We start from the raw sequence: 19609 nt of genomic DNA, 5'->3' as shown, positions 1-19609 counted from the left end.
AAGGAACCTAAGCATGCTTCATCTGTGACTGTCTCAGCCCCGATTACAGAGGCTCAGTGGTGGCTCCCTGTGGCTCAGTCATGCTCACTCCACTGCCACCCTAGCCCTGCAGCAGGCCTTCCCTCCTGGGCTCTGCCTCAGCCTAGGCTCAGGCTTCCCGTCCTGTTCTCCCCCAGGCAGTACAGATAGTCTGTGTGCAAGCTCAACGACTGCTGCCCTTTCCAGCCCAAGCTCTCCAGAGGCCTCGGACACAGTGAAGGTTGACAGTTCCAGCCCCTTGGGCACTGAGTGGCCTGGCTCTGAAGCCTCTTACCACCCTGCCTTGTCCCAACTCTCTGGTTGTACCATCTACCTGAAGCATAACCATGGCCTATTCCTGTCCTTAAATGAATGTTACTGCCTCAGGACCCTTTTGTACCTCCTACTCTGTATTATCACTGAGGTTTTCTTTGAGGTATTCACTTATATTTATTGTCTGTCACCTTCCCAGGTTACCTCTACCAGGTTAGGAGAGCAGAGCAGAGCTTTTCAGGGTCCCATTACCTGCTATGTTCTGATGCCTAGAGCAAAGCTGGCATAAGAAGGTCTTAAGCCTGGACTGGGAATGTGGCTTAGTGATAGAGTGCTTGCCTTGAATGCATGACTCCACATAAACAGAAAAGCTGGAAGTGGCACTGTGGCCCAAGTGGTAGAGTGTTAGTGTTGAACAAAAGAAGATCAGGGACAGTGCCCAGGCCATAGGCCCTGAGTTCAAGCTCCAGGACTAGCAAAAAAATAAAAAGGTCCTAAGTCAGGTGCAAGAAGTGGCTCACACCTATAATCCTAACTACGCAGGAGGCAGAGAGCTGATGATCAGGCAAGAAAAGTTGGAGAGACTCTTATCTCCAACAAACTACCAAAACCCCAGCAAAACCCAGAAATGGCGCTGTGGCTTAAGTGTTAGGGTGTTAGCCTTGAGCAGAAAAAGTGCAAGGACAGTACTCAGGCCCTGAGTTCAAACCCCAGGACCAGCACAAAACAAGGTCCTAAATACTATTTTAATATGCCTTGAATGAATATTGAATAATCTTCACAAGAGGGGGAAAGTGGGAGAGCATTGTCAATTGCAGTTTTAACTCTGTGGTCTGTTAAGTGCAAGCTAATGACCACAGGGGTCTTGGGCAGCTCTGCTCTCAACATTCTCCCCTCTATTAAACACTGACTGTCCTCTCATTATCTAATACTTGAGGATCGGGTTGGATTTATTCCAAGGATAAAAATAAGTTAATACCACAGTACCAGAATAAAGGTCTTTTCAATAACTTCAAGACAGGGTTTTGATACTATCCAGTGCCCATTCATGATGAGAAGCTGCAAACAAGCTAAAAAAGTGAACCTCTTAAAAAAAAACCTGTAGCACACATATTCCCATGTGGGGATATTAAAAACGCTTCCCATGCAGTGAGAGAGACTAGGACAGAGGCAGAGCTGAGTGGTAGCATCTACGCATGCCTGAGGCTCTGGGTTCAGCCCTAGCACCAAGGAAAAAGGAAAATGAAGGAGGTGCTCTGAATCGCGTGCTGTTTGCGTTTTCTGTTTATATTGAAATATATTTGAATATCATTAGCAAATACAGTAAGACACCAACAAATGAACGAGCAGCATTTTCATTTTGTCTTTCTATGATACTGTTGTTTTTAGGTTAGTTTAGCGTATGCTTTTGAAACCAAAGATGCCTTGTGTTTGGTGCTAACCATTATGAATGGAGGTGATTTGAAGTTTCACATTTACAATCTGGGTAGCCCTGGTTTGGAGGAGCAGAGAGCTATTTTCTATGCTGCTGAACTGTGCTGCGGCTTAGAAGATTTACAGAGGGAAAGAATTGTGTATAGGTAAGAATGGTGTGACCTGCCGGTGCCTCTGATCCTGGGGTTTCCTGGTTCACACTGAGTGCTAGGGGCTTGGCATGGGCAAGCAGGGGCCCCTGGATGGCAGTTTTCGGGGATAATCCCTCACACTGATGAAAGTATACAGGGGTGTGCCTTGCTTTTTCTTTATAGTTCCCTTTTATTTTTTATTATACATTTTTATTAGTTAAGATGTTGAAGAAATTGTTTTTATTTATTGTTCTGTATGTATCTATACAATAGCTTCTGTTTTATCTTTCAGTTTACAAGGTTTAAAATAAATAAATCTGCCCACTGCAGAAAGTATTTGCTAATATGTGTTGTGGGGAAAGTAGAAATTTAGCCAGTGAAAAGGAAAAAGGCTTTCCAGCCAAAAAGGTCAGGAAAGTGGAGGAACGGCTCAAGTAGTAGAGGACCAGCCTTGATTAAGAAAACTGATGTAGAACTTGAGGCTCTGAGTTTAAGCCCCCTTGCCCTCTTTCAAGTTGGACACAGCAGAGAGAGTCAGGAGAGCTGGGTGTCGGTGCACTCCTGTGATCATAGTGACTGACGAGGCTGGGCTGTGAGGATCCTGGTTGGAAGCCAGCCTGGGCGGGAAAGTCCACGAGACTCCCATTCAAGTAGCTACCAAAAAGTCAGAAATGGTGCTGTGGCTCAGAGTAGTAGAGTATTAGCCTTGAGCACAAATGCTCAGAGACAGTGCCTAGGTCCTGAGTTCAGGCCTTAGGGATGGCACAAAATAACAACAAAAGCAAACAGGAGAGCATGTGAAAAATAGTAAGTAGTATCTAAGCATATAAAAACCCTGTTGTGTTGGACTTGCCATTTTTGAGCCAATCAGTAATACCAAATTCTTCCACAAGATGGCCTCATGTATTTACTCTCCTTTGAAAAGGAGACTTTGAGGAATTATGTAATAAACATTCTCTACCACTTTGATTACATTACTAACACTTGATTATTCTTGTTTTGTCACATATCTATCCACCTATCCGTTTGCCAATTCATTGTGTGTTTTAATGTGTCAGAATACTTCTTAATTACTTTGTGTTATGTTAACTACTACTTAATATTTTCGTTAATACTGTAACTTATGAAGGAATGCAAGGCTTAAAACAAAGATCGTGATTCTTTGTTTCTTAACATACTGTTTCTAAATTCCTGACTGCCATTCAACATACCTCATTTTCCCCTAAAGTGACTTTGATCCCTTAATCTTAACGGAAGTTGATGAGTGAATATCAGTCTCCTGTACTGTATTTGCTTTAAGCTGAGCTTTTCAATTCCTGGCTGCTGTTTATCACGCTCACTTTCCCCAATCTATCCTGTCTCAGAACCGCAGCTCCACTTCTGGCCCCTTGGTGGTCAATTGGAGATAAGAGTCTCACAGACTTCCCTGCCTAGGCTAGCTCAAAACTGTGATCCTCATATCCCAGTCTCCTGAGTATCTAGGATTATAGGCACGAGCCATGGGCCTCCAGCTCAGGCCCAAGTTTTGAAACTGTATATTAAACCTAAAACTCATCAATATATAGAATGCCACCACTAACAAGAAGTTACCTTCTCTCTCAAAGTCAGAAGCAACAAATGTTCTGATTTTCATCTGAACATAGGTTAATTTTGTATAATATGATGTTGAGATATATGTGTGTGTGTGTATACATATGGCTAGGACTTACGCTTTTTGTTTTGTTTTGTTTTGTTGATGGGCCTTGCACTTGCTTGGCAAAACTATTATTTCTCTAGCCTTTTTGCTTTAGGTTATTATCTTGGCCAATAGACCCTCCTACCTATGCTCGTCCCATAGCTGAAACTACAGACAACTATGCCCAGCTTATTTGTTGAGGTGTGCCCTTAGTTTCCCTGTAATCTGGAAAAAATACTCTTGTTGAAGAAGTTTTTAATTAAGTTAATCAAATAGAGGTATTGCTGGACTGAAGGGGTGGTTAAAGTGGTAAGAGCACCTGCCTAGCAAATTGAGGCCCTGAGTTCAAATCACCAAAATAATAAACAATAAAGCCTGAGAAAATGTTTTCAAGATTCTGAGATATTTACATAGTTCCAAAAAGGATAGTCACTGTGTCCCAAGGAAATAACAAAACTAAATGTCTTTAAAAGTATTCTTTTAAGCCAGCGCTGGGGGCTCACACCTATAATCTTAGCTACTCAGGAGGCTAAGGTCTGAGGATCGGGCTGGAGTCCAGCCCCAGCAGGAAAGTCCATGCGACTCTTATCTCCAATAAACTATTCAGAAAAAAGCCAGAAACGTAGGGATGTGGCTCAAGTGATAGATCATTGCTAGCCTTGAGCACAGAGAGGATCGGAGACAGTGCCCAGGCCCTGAGTTAAAGCCCCAGGAATAGAGAATTTTTTTTTCAAAAAAGTAATTTTTTAGCTGGTGGCTCCTTCCTGTAATCCTAGCTATTCAAGAGGCTGTGATCTAAGGATAGTGGTCTGAAGCCAGTACAGGCAGAAAAGTTCATGAGACTCTTATCTCCAATTAACCAGCAAAATTCTGGAACTGGAGGTGGTTCAAGTGGTTGAGCACTAGCCTTGAGAAAAAAAGCTAAGCAAGTGCAAGACCCTGAGTTAAAGCCCAGTACCAGCACACACACACACACACACACACACACACACACACACACACACAATAAAACACTTTAAAATACTCTTGTTTCCATCTTAAAATTTAATAAAGAAAATCAAGTTAAAATGTAATCAAATTAAACTTAATAGTTAGAATTATTTTAGTGCAGCTAGCATTATTTTGTTTTAGGAAAACAGGTCCTCTACCTCTCTTGTAAATGCTGGAATTCCTAAGCCATTTTTATAAACTAGAGAGATGAACTTCCTTTTTGTAGAGAGACAGTGCAGTTAAACACATTTTAATTTCCCAGCAATCTGAAGGTCAGAAAAAGGAAGCACTCTGTGTCAGGCACACAGCAGGGCTTTAAGCACTTTTTAGCAGTCAGGATTGAAAGCCTTGGAGACCCCCTTGCCCTTGCCCCTCCCCCCAGGAACTGCCAGCACAGCCTCGCAGTGCAGCCTGCTGCAGAAGTTCTCCTGGGGCACTCACTGTCCAGGAGTCTGTGGAGGTGAGTCCTACTCATGGTGGGCAGTTGATTGCACAGAATAGATTGGCTGAGATTTCTTCTTAGAAGGCCTGCTTTCGATGAGGCCCAGCAGCAGGGTGACTCTTCCAGGACAGAAATGGTCTTGTGAATGTCATGGAGATAGCCAGCAAAGCAGCTTACCAGAACCCAAGTGTTTTGGAAAAGAGCAGCTAGAAGGAGCAAGCTTGGGCCTTCTTATGTCAAGGGCTTAAGCTAGGCCCTAAACTGCGCCATTTTGAGTCTGTTATATATTTGGAGAAAAGGTTAGAAAGTTAAAAGTCATAGACTTATTCCTAGAGCACTCCATCTTTTTGGATTTTAATTTAAAAAAAACATTGTATTTGGGTGTTTTATATAAATTGAATAATATCTTTCTTTTCACTTGGTACTTTTCTTATGATTATACTTATAAAGAAAACAATTGGAGTTGTGGCTCATTTGTTAGAGCGCTAGCCAGTGAGTGAAAGCATTAAGTACCAAGTTCGAGTTCCAGTCTCGGATCTAAAAAGAAAGAAGGTGGGGGGAGAAAAGGAAGAAAGGAAGGGAGAGGGGAAGAAGGAAGCTGTGTGTCAGTGGCTTATACCTATAATCCTAGCTATTCTAGAGGCTGAGATCTGAAGATCATGGTTTCAAGACAACCCAAGCAGGAAAGCTTATTTCCAATTAACCAGCAAAAAGCTGGAAGTGGAGCTGTGGCTCAAGTGACAGAGTAGTAACCTTGATCACAAAAGTTCAGGAATAGTGCTCAGGATCTGAGTTTAAGTCCAAAAAATAAAAATTAAAAAGAACAAGAAGAAAATAAGGGGTTGGGGATATGGCCTAGTGGCAAGAGTGCCTGCCTCATATACATGAGGTCCTGGGTTCGATTCCCCAGCACCACATATACAGAAAATGTCCAGAAGTGGCGCTGTGGCTCAAGTGGCAGAGTGCTAGCCTTGAGCAAAAAGAAGCCAGGGACAGTGCTCAGGCCCTGAGTCCAAGCCCCAGGACTGGCAAAAAAAAAAAAAAAAAAAGAAAAGAAAAGAAAAGAAACCATGATGATTATTGTCACCAAAGCCCATGTAAGATGTCCTCAGAATCCCCTGAATTTTCCCCAGTATACCACATAATGATCATTTTCTGTGTGTGACACTATGGTAGTCACACACAGAGTCTCTGTGCATAGTTGGCTGATATCAAACATGGAAGTATCTGGAATATGTGTAGTACATTTAATTAGACTCAAGTGATACCTAAATTCAAACGTAATGGGAAGGAATTAAAAAAAACTTCTGGGGCTGGGGATATAGCCTAGCGGCAAGAGTGCCTGCCTCGGATACACGAGGCCCTAGGTTCGATTCCCCAGCACCACATATACGGAAAACGGCCAGAAGCGGCGCTGTGGCTCAAGTGGCAGAGTGCTAGCCTTGAGCGGGAAGAAGCCAGGGACAGTGCTCAGGCCCTGAGTCCAAGGCCCAGGACTGGCAAAAAAAAAAAAAAAAAAAAAAACTTGTGAATTTACATGAAGTCCATTTTATAAAATTTATAAAATTGTTAAAAAATAATAGATTGGACAATATCGTTTTTAAAGTGAAAGCATGTGCCTAAAGTAAATGAGTAAATCAAAAAGGGAAATTCAATTTTAGCCTGCCTTAATTATCTCATTATTTTGAGGATAATTAGAAATTAAAAACCCACTGAATACTTCATTTTTTTGTTTTTTATTTTTTGTCAGTCATGGGGCTTGAACTCAGGGACTGGACACTGTCCCTGAGCTCTTTTGCTCAAGGCTAGCAGCCTGCCACTTTGAGCCACAGTGCCATTTTCAGTTTTTGAGTGGTTAATTGGAGATAAGAGTCTCACAGATTTTCCTGCTAGGCTGGCTTCCAACTTGGATCCTCAGATCTCAGCCTCCTGAGTTGCTAGGATTATAGGTGTGAGCCACTGGAGCCTGGTGCCTGGCTCTAGTAATTACTTAATAGACTACTCTAGATTATATCCTTTAAATAAACAGGTAGTTGGGAATTGGTTAGTTTCTTTCTGTTTGAGCTTGTCTGGTCATTCTCCTCTATGTGTATCTTCTGAGATAAAAGATAGTATTTTCTATCATGTTCTCTTAGAGTCTTTGGTCAGGAATCCCCAAAAAATACAAGAGCAAGGGCCTCTTGTCTTAGGAAGAGAACTAGATGGTTCCTAACCACACTAATATATGAGTGATTCTAGACCTCAGAACTAACATTGAAAATGTTAGTCCCCATAGTCCTCTTGTGAGCTTTTTGTTGTTCCTTTCTTTGTAGAGACTTAAAACCTGAGAATATCCTCCTGGATGATCATGGTAAGTAAGCAAGCCTTTTGTGCCTGAATATAGACTTGGACATAGAAAAATACTTCGCCAGTTAATGCAGAATGGAAACAATAGCAAAAAGGAACTCCTTGATATGTGCTCCTTCAAAAAAAAACATGGATGGCATTGCCATTCTCCTGGATTTAGATAAGAAGGAGAAATGGTCATATTTTTTGTTAATTATTAAGTTTCTGATGTAAACTCAAAGACATTTGTCGTCCTGTTTCTTACTGTTGACTCACATGTTGCTTTATTTCTTAGCTTTCTGGTTTGGGGCCACTTAGATATTGGCAAGCTGCCCTTGATCCTGTCCTGTGTCTCAGAGCAGGGTGCAGGTGGCTGTGTCAGGGCCCGTGAGAGTGGGTAGAGGAGGGCCTGTGGAGGCCCGCACAGAGGCCACCCTGACCTTGGCGTGCCCGGAATGCAGGGGGGTCTCCACCCCCAGAATGCCTGCTGATTCCCACAGAACCAAATAAGCAGTTTTGAGAGGGACAAAGCCTGTTACAGGGCAAGGCACTGGGGCCAAGACCTATAATCTGACATGGTTTTTTATTTTTTGTTTGTTTGTTTGTCAGTCACGGGGCTTGAACTCAAGGCTTAGGCACTATTCCTGAGCTTTTGTGCTCAAGGCTACACTGTTCCACTTTGATACACAGCTCCACTTCTGGTTTTATGGTGGTTCATTGGAGATAAGAGTCTCATGGACTTTTCTGCCTGGGCTGGCTTTAAACTGCAGTCCTCAGTTCTCAGGTTCCTGAATAGCTAGGATTACAGGTGTGAACCACCTGTGCCTGGCCCGACCTGTTTTGGAGGATGAGATTGAGAGGATTGTGGCTCTAGGCCAGCCCAGGCCAAAGCATTTGTGAGAATCCTGTCTCCACCAATAACTGGGCTCAGTTGTACATGCCTGTCATCACAGCTATGGCAGGAAGTATAAATGGGAAGTCCATACTGACCCGGACAGAACACAAGACCCTGTCTCAAAAACAACCAGGGCAAAAGTGTTGGAGGTGTGACTTGAGCAATTGTGAAGCCCTGAGTTCAACCCCTGGTACCACCAAAAAAGTGAAGGAAGGGGATCAGATAAGCGAGGGAGAGAGCAGAAGACCATAAGAACCAGGCATCTGAGGAGTCCAGAAGGGAAAGCAAACATGGGACAAACAATGTAAACGTGTGGCCTCCATGTGTATTCATTCCTAGTGCTGTTTGTTTTTATGCATGAAGAAAGGTGCTGGAAATCTCATTTTATGGACATCGTAGGCTCTTAGCCTGTCATTTGTGGTGTGCTGCACAGCAGTGTTGACCAGAGGCAGAGTTGAATCGGCCTTAAAGAAAGGGTAGTAAAACACCAGCATCAGCTTATCATCCTAGAGGCCCTGAGTTCAGATCCCACTAACACACACACATACACACACACACACACAACTAAACAGAGTAGTTGTCTGTGGTTAGAGAACTCCCTCCGGCACACATTTAACTTCCTGTTGTTAATGAAACTGAATTACTGTACAGAATTTTTATCAAATGTGCAAAAAGTAAATATTGTATTTAAGGGTTTTAGAGTACAAAATGCTGTTTTTTGGTCCATGACCTCCCTCCCTCCCACCCTCCCTCCCTCCCTCCCTCCCTTGTATGAGGGATTGGATGCAGTGCTTTGTCTTGCTAGATAAGCTCTCTACCACAGAGCTGCATCCCCAGCCCTCATGCATGGCTTTTGTTTTTTCTACAGTCTCTATTGTTATTAAAATGGTATTACTTGTCTGAGTCAACTGTGTATTATGTTTGAACATACCTAGGACACATTCGGATTTCAGATCTTGGTCTAGCCCGGGAAGTCCCTGAAGGAGAGACAGTTCGAGGAAGAGTTGGAACCATCGGCTATATGGGTGTGTGAAAATCCCCCTTGGTGCTCCTTGTCTTTTCGTCCAGATGCCCTAGTGCCTTGGAACACAGAGAAATTACCACATGAAGGGTCTGGAGCTCTGTCCTAATACAGTAGATACTTTCATGGTTTAGAAATTGCAAGAGTTGCTACTCTTCAGCCATCGTTTTCAGATGAGTAGTGGGGCCCACCAAAGTCCTGAGGTTCATGGCTATGTGTGTACAGTCAGGACAAGGTCTGGGATCACCTCGTGCTGCCCGAGGCTATGTGTGTATATGTACAGACTTCCTGAGAAATCATCCTTTTCTGCTTATCCCAAAGATCTTTGGCCTCTGAAGGAGCTGCTGGGCTTCCAGAACCTGCAGAAACACCCATGCCCACTCTCCTCAGAGAGAGGAGCCTCAGTGGTTTCAGAGGTTTTCACTGACTGGGGAACAGCCGATAACACACTCACAGCCACTGAGGAGCAGCACCCTTAGGAGTCAGCCCTCCCATTTTCCCACACTGCTTACTCTGTTGCAGTCCAGTTCTTCTAGTAAACACACATAGACATTTTATTTATTTTTATTTTTTGTGCTAGTCCTCAGGCTTAAACTCTGGGCCTGGATGCTGTCCCTGAGCTTTTGTGCTCAAGGCTAGCACTCTACCACAGCTCTATTTCTGGCTTTTTGATGGTTAATTAGAGGTAAGAGTCTCACAGATTTTCCTGCCCAGGCTGACTTGGAGTGGTGATCCTCAGGTCTCAGCCTCCTGAGTAGGTCACTTCATTGAAGTATCTTCCACATATCATAAAATCCAACAATTGAGTATATGTTTCAGTGGATGTCCATATATTTACAGAGTTGTGCAACTATTACTACCATCACTACTTCCTAATTTCAGGATGTCTTTATCACCTCACAAAAGAAACTTCACCTCCATTAGCAGTCACTCCCTTTTCCTCTTCTCCATCAGGCCTGGAAACCACCAATTACATCCACTCTCTCTGGGTTCATGGATTCCATCTTCCTAAAACAGAATGATGGTGATTGGTGCTTTGTGTGCTTTCTTTCACTTAACATATTTTTCAGGTCTTTGTGTAACACGCATTAAATATATAATGAATTATTTGGAATTAAAAGGACATTTTAAAAACAATATTTAATTAATTAAATTTCTCTGTATTTGTTACATAGCTCCAGAAGTTATCAATAATGAAGCATATGCATTTAGTCCTGATTGGTGGGGACTTGGCTGTCTGATATATGAAATGATTCAGGGACATTCTCCATTCAAAAAATTCAAAGAGAAAGTCAAACGAGAGGAGATTGATGAAAGAGTGAAGAAAGATACCGAGGAGTACTCCGGGAAATTTTCAGAAGATGCCAAATCCATCTGCAGGATGGTGGGTTGTGGTCTGTAACAAGTTCAGAAACTAAACTTCTGACTCATGCTAGTTCTGAGTGAAAGAAACAAAAACAGGAAGGCAGTCCTTTGTACGTCCAACTACCCACTTCCCAGCTTGGTAAGCCTGTGGGCCAACCGCAAGGATCCAGGCTCAGCTACAGCTCCCCTTCCTGACACCCTTGCCCAGGGGCTTGCATCTTAGGTGAGACAGCAGAAGTGAAAGGTCCTATATAAAGTGGAGTCAGAATGCCTTCTGGGCTTTGTGGCCTTGATTTATATCCAGGAAGCTGTGAGTGCTGGCGTCAGCCAAGGACAGGGACCCACAGACTTCTGTCGGGCAGGATAGAGGAATGCCGTTGCTCACCATCTCCCACCACAACCAGTGCCATGGGCCCAGCAGCCATGCGCAGGAGCACACTTTACAGTGTGGCATTGTGGCGCACACCTGTAACCGCAGCTATGTGGGAGGCAGAGATTGGGATGATGGGAGTGCAAGGCCAGGCTGGGGAAAAAGTTAGACCCTAATCTCAACCACTTAAACTGGATATGGTGGTTTGCAGCTCTCACCCCAACAGTGTGGGAGGTATAAATAGGAGGATAGTGGTCTAATCCAATCTAGGCAAAAATCTGAGGTCCTAATTGGAAGCATAATTTAAGCAAAAATGACTGGGGGTGTGGCTCAAGTGGTAGAGCACTGGCCTAACAAAGGTGAGGCCTTGAGTTCAAGCCCTAATACCACCAAAAAAAACCTTACTAAAGTAAGTAGCAGACATGACATCTTTGGGCTCTCTTTTCTCAACCCCTGCTCTAGGTTGTATTTAGAATTACACATTGGTGGGAGTCTGCCTTGCCCTCATAGCCCAATGTTGCCTCCACTGATAACCATCTCCCTCCCCACACTCCCATCCCCCTGCCTGCTCCCCCCCACTCCTGCCCATTCTCATTGATCCCCATCCTGGAGCTAAACCTCACACCTTGCCCTATCTGGAAGTGCACATTGCCCCAGGTCAGGTGGGACTTTGTGCTGCAGCTGCCTGATTCCACAACCCAACAGCTCCCTCACTGAACTGTACTTAAACTACCCCTGACCCCCAGCCCTGCTCTCCACACCCTGATGTCCCTGGCTCTGCTTGGTGTTACTTCAGCACTGAACAAGTCTGATCTGCCGAGGTCTCTGTCTCCTTTCTTTTCAGCCACTTGATATTTCCTAACACATTTTTTTAATATGCTGTTTGTGAGTATAGCCTAACTTTTTTTTTTTTTTAATATAAGAGACAGAGTCTTGGGCACTGAAGGCTCGTCCCTGTAATTTTAGCTACTCAGGAAACTAAGCTCTGGAGTTTGAGAGTGAAAGCCAGCCTGGGAAATTCTTAATTTCTTAATCTCCAGCTAATGAACAAAATGCCAGAAATAAGGATAGGGCTCTAGTGGTAGAGTACCAGCCTTGGGTGGATAAAATTAAGAATAGGAGACCCTGGGTTCAAACCCCAGTACTGGCACAAGAAGGGTGGGGGAGGAGAAAGATTGTGTCCTTCTATATTGCTCAGTCCAGACTCATTGAACCCCTGGACTCAAAGTCATCTTCCACCTCAGCTTCCTGAGTAACTGGGGCCACAGACATAAATCTACATACCCCATAGCCTAATCTTTTTTGATTAATGGTAATTGTAAAGAAAGGCTTATTTGTAATAATTGTAAGAAATACTTGGGAAAGAACATTTTCTATTACTCTTAAGTATATACTACTTTAAATATATACTAATTTTACTATTCTAAATATAAATCCATACTATATTTTCTATAAGTTTCTAGACTGAGGTTTGCTAAATTTTTGCCTCAAAAGCTTAGTAACCTACTAAAAAGAGTAAAAGTGGATCCCAAATGTAACACAGTTTTACAGTGGTATCTCTGAGGTTCTGAAGATTTTTATTTTCTTTTAAAAATCCCCTAATTTTATGTAATTTAAAAGTTTTATTATGTACATTAATTGTACAAAGGGATTTTGTTGTGAAAATTCTGTAATGAAGGTGATGTACTTCATTTATTTTGTTTTGCATGGGACTTGAACTCGGGGCCTGGGCACTGTCTCTGAGCTCTTTAGCTCAAGGCTAGCGCTCTACCACTTTGAGCCACAGAGCTACTTCCAACTTTTTATGTTTATGTGGTGCTGAGAAATGTAACCCAGGGCTTCATGTATGTGAGGCAAACACTAAGGATTAATGTAGGCAAACTCTTACTTATTGATAGTTTAAAGGCTAACCTCGGGGCTCACCTTTTGGGAAGCAGCCTATTTCCAGTTAGTGTAATTGGAACACATCTAGTTTGATTGATACTTGGACGTTGTAATGACTACTTTTTTTTTTTTTGGTTGGTCATTGGGCTTGAACTCTGGGTCTGGGCACTGAATTCCTCAGCTCAAGACAAGTGGTCTATCACTTGAGCCACAGCGCCACTTCCAGTTTTCTGGTGGCTAATTGGAGATGAGAGTCTCCTGGACTTTTCTGCCCAGGCTGGCTTTGAACTGTGATCCTCAGATCTCAGTCTCCGGAGTAGGTAGGATTAGAAGTGTGAGCCACCAGTGCCAGGCGTGACTGTACTTCTTTAGATGTCATCCCTGTTGCTCCTGGCCCTTTGGTGTTGAAGGAGTTACTATAATTTGGGATTTTCTTTCTTTCTTTCTTTCTTTTTTTTTTTTTTTGCCAGTCCTGGGCCTTGAACTCAGGGCCTGAGCACCGTCCCTGGCTTCTTTTTGCTCAAGGCTAGCACTCTGCCACTTGAGCCACAGCGCCCCTTCTGGCCGTTTTCTGTATACGTGGTGCTGGGGAATCGAACCTAGGGCTTCATGTATGGGAGGCGAGCACTCCTGCCACTAGGCCATATTCCCCAGCCCCTGGGATTTTCATTTTTATCCTAGGAACCTAAGTTAATCCTCTTAACCACCTCTTGTGCAGTTACTCACCAAAAAGCCCAGCGAGCGGCTGGGCTGTAAGGGTGACGGAGCTGCTGGAGTAAAGCAGCACCCCGTGTTCAAGCACATTAACTTCAGCAGGCTGCAAGCACACATGCTAGACCCTCCGTTCTGCCCCGACGTAAGTACCCTGCGCACTCCACTGGGGTCCCAGATGCATTCTTGGTTTGTTAAGGCAGATTCAGAGTCACCCGGTACGGTTGAGTAAGCTTTCTGCGTCTTGCTCCCACCCGTTTACCTCCCAGCACCTGCAGACCATGGCGTGCCTTCATGCGTGCTCGCAGGCCTGGGGCACTGCCTCTCCCGCCGCCCTCATAAAGCTCAGTGCCACTTCAGGCCTCCTGTGCATGTTCTTCAAGCCTGCCACTCGCCAGTGTCTCTGCTCTGATCTTAGTATTGGCATTTCCTCCATCTCTGTGCCCTCCTTCCATGGAGTGCGCACCTGCTGCATTAGTTTGCAATGCACATTCCCACTCCACTTTCCACAAGACCCTGGGACCCTAGCCAGGCACCACACCGAGGACCCTGGTGCTGTCGCTTTGCCTCCTTGTGAGTATGCCGTCAACAAATAGGTCAGGTTTCCAGAGTGCTCAGCACAGGGCCTGGCACTTTTCAATGCCTGCTGGCAAGCTAGTATATTGTAAATGAACTCCTACTGATACAAGAAGAAATGAATGCAAATAGTATGGACTCCACACTCTTAAGAGAGGTGAAGGTGAAGTAATTTGACGGTGTTTGTAGGGTTAAGATAATATACTATGATTTTTAAGTTTTAGCAAGAGCTTATATGTGTTATTAAAATATTTTTTAGTAGCTGGGTGCTGGTGGCTCGCCTCTATAATCCTAGCTACTCAGGAGGCTGAGATCTGAGGATCGAGTTTCAAAGCCAGCTCAGTTAAGAAAGTCATTAAGTGGTGCTGTGGCTCAAAGTGATAGTAGGCTACCCCTGAGCATAAAGAGCTCAGGGACAGTGCCCATAAACAGCTCAGGGACTGTATCCATGCCCTGAGTTCAAACCCCACAACTACAAAAAATATTTTTAGTTATAGGATTTGTTCAGAAGTTGCCATGTTTGTTTTATATTAGTATTATATATTATACTAGTAACTGCTTCCTTGGAATAAATTCCTTCATGACATATTTAGGAAATTTCTACGACTTGCCAGGCACACAGTTCTAGGTATGGAGGCCACCTGGAGAGACAGTTCGATAGAATGGGAATTAGGAAGGCGTGCCTGACAGTGACCTCACTGAGGCTGTCTGGTCTGGGAATAGAAATAGGCCAAAGGACGCCCCCAAAACACAGACCAGTCTGTGTTCTGTGTTCTCCATTTAAGCTAAAGAGCCCATGAGGGACCAGTTCAGAAAAGTAATGATAATACAGCTGGAAGTTTTACTTGTGGAATTAAAACTGTTGGTGTGTACCTGGCGCCAGTGGGTAACACCTGCAATTTTAGCTACTCAGGAGGCTGAGGTCTGAGGATCGAGGTTTGAAGCCAGCCTGGGCAAGAAAATCTGTGAGACTTATCTCCAGTTAACCATCAGAAAACTGGAAGTGGCTCTGTGGCACAAAGTGGTAGAGTGCTAGCCTTGAGCAAAATTGCTCAGGGACAGTGCCCAAGCCCTGAGTTTCCAACAAAGAAAGAAAAAAGCCAGCCCAGAGTACAAGGCATTGAGTGCAAGGCCTTGAGTTTAAGCTCCATTATTGGCACAGTTAGGAAAACTGCTCCGGCAGAAGGGATGGAAGAAAGAGAATCGAGATGAATTTAATGGCCAGAGCAGGTTTATTTGGGACAAACCAGGAGAGTGACTCTCCACTGAAGTAGAGAGAGAGCCTCTTAAAGGCTGAGGGGATTTTTAAGGGATGTATTGGGAAATGACCAGGTCAGGACCGTTCAGGAGCAAGGGGTGGAAATCTACAGTTTGGCCACGGGGGCAGGGGACCCAGATTAAAAGAGGAGATTCAGTTAAGTAAGACCTAAAAGCCAAATACCATTCTTTATCAAGAAATGGCATGAGACTGGACCTGATTCCATTAGACATGCATACACAAACACAAAGACTGTTGGTATGGAAAACTGTGAGATCTGAATTGCTGGTCTGCCCTCAAACACCAGGCTTCCTGTAGACCGTGCCCTAAGAAGAGGCTTGCCATACCCTTCCATTGCTCACCCTGTGGGGCTGAGTGAAGTAAGGATAACAGTGCTCTAAGTGCACTGCTGACCAGTGGCAAAAAGAACACTCCTGCTTTGATCCTCACAGTGGTCTATGCGAGTTCTGGCCTAAAGCAAAGTGTTTCCCGGACCTCCAAGGCGCCTTGTGCTGAGGAGGTGCGGGCCCATAGCTTTGGAGCATTGTTCTCTGCATCAGAAGTGTCCAGTCAGAGGTACTCTGACTCAGAGGTGCCTGACCCCTTGCTTCTGATGACAGCAGTGCCAGGGTGGAGCTGCAGGCTGACCTGGGCTCAGGTGCCCCAGGAGGGACTACTGGAGCACAGCTGATTGAGCAGGGCACTGAGACGGCTTGAAGAACCTGGGAGGGGACACGGGAAGTCTGCTGCCAGTTGCAATTAGTGACCAGGTGCTATGGGAAGAGGATATCCAAGGCCAGAAGCGGGAGTGAGAGTTACCACTAATGATCCCACAGCCAATGGACTCTGTCTGCACAATCCTCTAGTACTACGCTGTGTCTTTTATTTAATAAAGGCATCCTATTGCCTTCTTCAGTTATGGTCTTTGTAATCCACTTTCCAAAACAGAAGAGAAGAGGCCCTCAAAAGAGTGTGTGTGTGTGTGTGTGTGTGTGTGTGAGAGAGAGAGAGAGAGAAAGAGTGCGTGTTTGCGTGTGTGTGTGTGTGTGCGCGCGCATGTGTGCACGTGGGGAAGGGGGCAAGAAACAGGGAGAGCCAGAATGCACACCCAGGAACTGCTGTGTCAGGATTCTGTGTGAATAAAACGTTTCAGAAGAGGGACTTGGCAGTTAATGGAGAGAACAGCAGTGGACTTTATTAAATGCATTTCACTCTTCATCATAGTGGGAACTAAGCATTCTAGTTATCTCCATAGGTTGATGCCTCTTTTTGTTCTTGGTGCTCAGCCCCAGGCCGTTTACTGTAAGGATGTCTTGGATATTGGGCGGTTCTCCATGGTGAAAGGAGTCTACCTGGATACCACAGATGAAAGGTTCTACGCTCAATTTGCTACTGGGTGTGTCTCCATCCCCTGGCAGAATGAGGTACTGCTCTTCCCAGCAGAGCAGGTTTTTACGCTAGTTTCAACAACCTTGCAAGTGTGTCCGGTGTGTGCGAGCATTTACGAAGCAAATTGGGGACACCTTTTGAACATGGGCCGAGACCCATGGGCAAGCCAAAGCCCTAGCAACAGTTATCCAGAAGCATGGCAGCTGTTCTGTCCAGTAATAGGAAAGGAAGAGAGGGCGCCCGCCCTGGGTCGAGAGGGTTTGCCTGCCCCTTAGAAACACGTTTACTGGGGCTGGGGATATAGCCTAGTGGCAAGAGTGCCTGCCTCGGATACACGAGGCCCTAGGTTCGATTCCCCAGCACCACATATACAGAAAACGGCCAGAAGCGGCGCTGTGGCTCAAGTGGCAGAGTACTAGCCTTGAGCGGGAAGGAGCCAGGGACAGTGTTCAGGCCCTGAGTCCAAGGCCCAGGACTGGCCAAAAAAAAAAAAAAAAAGAAACACGTTTACTAAGTAGGGCTGGCTGGTAGCTGTCACTCTGACGGTATTAACTGCTTTGGGGGCACGCTTAGAGAAAGGAGAACAAAAGGGCCACGTTACGTTGGCAGGTCAAGCAGCAGGGAACATAGGGATCCAGGAAAGGAGAAGCCATGAAGTCCCTGGCGCTCTGAGGGCCCCGGAGTGAGCACAGGTGCGGGGAGCCGAGGCCCTAGGAGCTCACTGTACTCACCTGGTCTCTCTGCTGCTCTCACCTCTGCTATTCATGCAGATGATTGAATCTGGATGTTTCCAGGACATCAATGAAAAATTCAGTGATGAAAATCTGGCATCAGATTACAAAGAGAAGATCCACTCCCCATGTTCCAAATCAAAGCAGAGGTTCTTCTATGAACTCTTCAGAAGAGCGGTAAAAGCTTTTTTTGTGGGGGGGATATAAATCTTTTTATACAAACACACACACAGTGTGTTGAGCTGGGCATACAGTTAGTAAAATACTTGTCTAGTAGTCATAAGGCCTGTATCTTGGATGTCCCTGAGGTTTTGTGCTCAGCGCTGTCACTCTGCCACTTGAGTCACAGCTCCATTTGTGACTTTTTGGTGGTGATCAGAGTCTCAGACTTTTTTGTCCAGGCTGGCTTTGAACCTCAATCTTCAGATCTCAGCCTCCTGAAGTAACAACAAGGATTACATGGGTGAGCCAACAGCGCCCAGCTATGGTGTTGGGTTTTTTTGTTTTATTTAGTTTTGTTGGTAGTAGGGCTTGAACTCAGGGCCTGGGCACTATCCTTGAGCTTTTTTGCTGAAGGCTGCAGTAGTTTCTCAGTAGTTTAGTGGAGATAAGAGTCTCATAGCTTTTTATGCCTGGGCTGGCTTTGAACTGTGATCCTTTTATCTCAGCTTCCTGAGTAGTTAGGATCACAGGCGTGAGCCACCAGCACCTGACCAGTTATTTATTTGTTTATTTATTTGGAGTTGGTTGAGTCTGTACATAAAGCACCCGTGGATACTGAGGGCTGCCTGTACTCAAAGAGAACAAAGTCTGCTTGCATTGGAAACTTGCCTAAGGCCTGCCGTTGCCCCATGTGTTACAGGGCTGCCTGAGTGCTGGCCCTGGGAACGAAGGGGAAGGGCAGCAGACAGGACGCTGACTGTTCTGGTGCAGACCGAAGATTCAGACCCTGGCACCAAGAAGAAGCACACACTCAGAGTTTCCTCCTGTTCATGACCTGTGATAAACACCCGTGGACACAGATTACACCATACCGTCACAGATTTTTCTACATCAATGCCAGCACTTTCTTTTCACTGAAATGGATTAAAGAAGAAGAAAAATAAGCCCTCAGGAGTGAATGCTTTGTGTGAGATGCTTGAGCTCCGTGAGTGCCCACGGAGGAGGAGTAGGCTTGGAGATAGATGCGGCAGTGCCAGTCTAGTGGCGCCCTGCGCCTTGCCCCAGGATTGCCCTGCCATACTCTGAACAAGATATGGCCCAGGAGAGGAGGGGGCTTGTCTCCCCCCCCACCCCCCAGGAAGAGAGGAGGGGGATTGTTCTCCTTTTCTCCAGGAGAGGAGGTGGGTTGTCCTCCCCCCCCCCCCAGGAAGAGAGGAGGTCGGTTGTCCCCCCCCCCCCCCGCCCTCAGGAAGAGAGGAGGTCTGCTGGGCTTCGCTCTACCCCTCCCCATCCACGTGGGGGGGGGGGGTCCTGGGCTTCTCTGCCTCTTCCGTGTGGGATCCTTTCTCGCTCTCTCATGTCCCCCTGGCCAGTAGGGATTAATCACGGGAGCAGGGACCCCAAGTAGCCTCAGTTTGCGTGTGGTCGCGAGACCCCATGCCCGCCAGCCCAAGAAAGACACGGACGCGTGGGTGTCCCGGAGAAAGCCTCGGGGCATTCTGGTTTAATAAAGGGAGGAGCCAACAATTTATACCCCCAAAGGCGGGCGCAGGAGAGGGACTACTAGATTTTAACAATTGGCTTAAAGGACTGTCCATCTGGTGATGTCACGGAACTTCCTCTATGGACGGAGACCACAGCCCCCCAAGGACTGGGTTTCTGGGGTCCCCGCCACTACACACATGCTCGCCCCCAGGGGCAGAGGCTTCTCTTCTGGTTGAAGGCAGAAGGAGGGGGGATGGGCTAAATCCAGCTGTCCCCTCTTAAAGGCGCAGCTGTCCCCAGCAGAGGTCGGTTGTCCCCCACCTCACCCCACCCCCGAGAATGAAGCTGTTGGTCATCCATGCTGGTCTCTAGATGGCAGTGGTGTCCATCTGCCCACTGCCCATGTCTATGTGGCTGCCTTTACGTTTTTCCCAAGCATTTGACCTGCCCTCTCAAAGAATGTGGCTGTCCGTG

At 45.6% G+C, this 19609-nt stretch overlaps 1 protein-coding gene across 10 annotated transcripts in view; it reads left to right on the top strand.

Moving 5' to 3' along the window:
* Grk4 (G protein-coupled receptor kinase 4) overlaps window positions 1–18773 on the top strand; it is a 42022-nt gene extending 23249 nt beyond the window's left edge. For 2 of the 10 annotated variants that reach the window (XM_048364012.1, XM_048364011.1), the window contains 9 exons: window positions 1681–1871; window positions 4904–4981; window positions 7276–7313; window positions 9119–9208; window positions 10380–10588; window positions 13542–13679; window positions 16655–16792; window positions 17528–17665; window positions 18351–18772. In XM_048364012.1, coding sequence (XP_048219969.1) covers window positions 1681–1871; window positions 4904–4981; window positions 7276–7313; window positions 9119–9208; window positions 10380–10588; window positions 13542–13679; window positions 16655–16792; window positions 17528–17665; window positions 18351–18407 — 1077 coding nt within the window. In that variant the 3' untranslated portion in view covers window positions 18408–18772. Of the gene's footprint in view, window positions 1–1680; window positions 1872–4903; window positions 4982–7275; window positions 7314–9118; window positions 9209–10379; window positions 10589–13541; window positions 13680–16623; window positions 16793–17527; window positions 17667–18350 lie in introns of those variants that run through there. The other 8 variants (XM_048364009.1, XM_048364017.1, XM_048364008.1 and 5 more) reach the window with 7 other exon arrangements.
* The last annotated feature ends 836 nt before the right edge of the window (window positions 18774–19609 follow it).

The sequence above is a fragment of the Perognathus longimembris genome, chromosome 16 (assembly GCF_023159225.1).
Source record: "Perognathus longimembris pacificus isolate PPM17 chromosome 16, ASM2315922v1, whole genome shotgun sequence".
In the NCBI taxonomy this organism is placed as follows: Eukaryota; Metazoa; Chordata; class Mammalia; order Rodentia; family Heteromyidae; genus Perognathus; species Perognathus longimembris.
The sequence above is the reverse complement of the archived record's forward strand: the minus strand, read 5'-3'. Positions and strand labels throughout refer to the sequence as shown.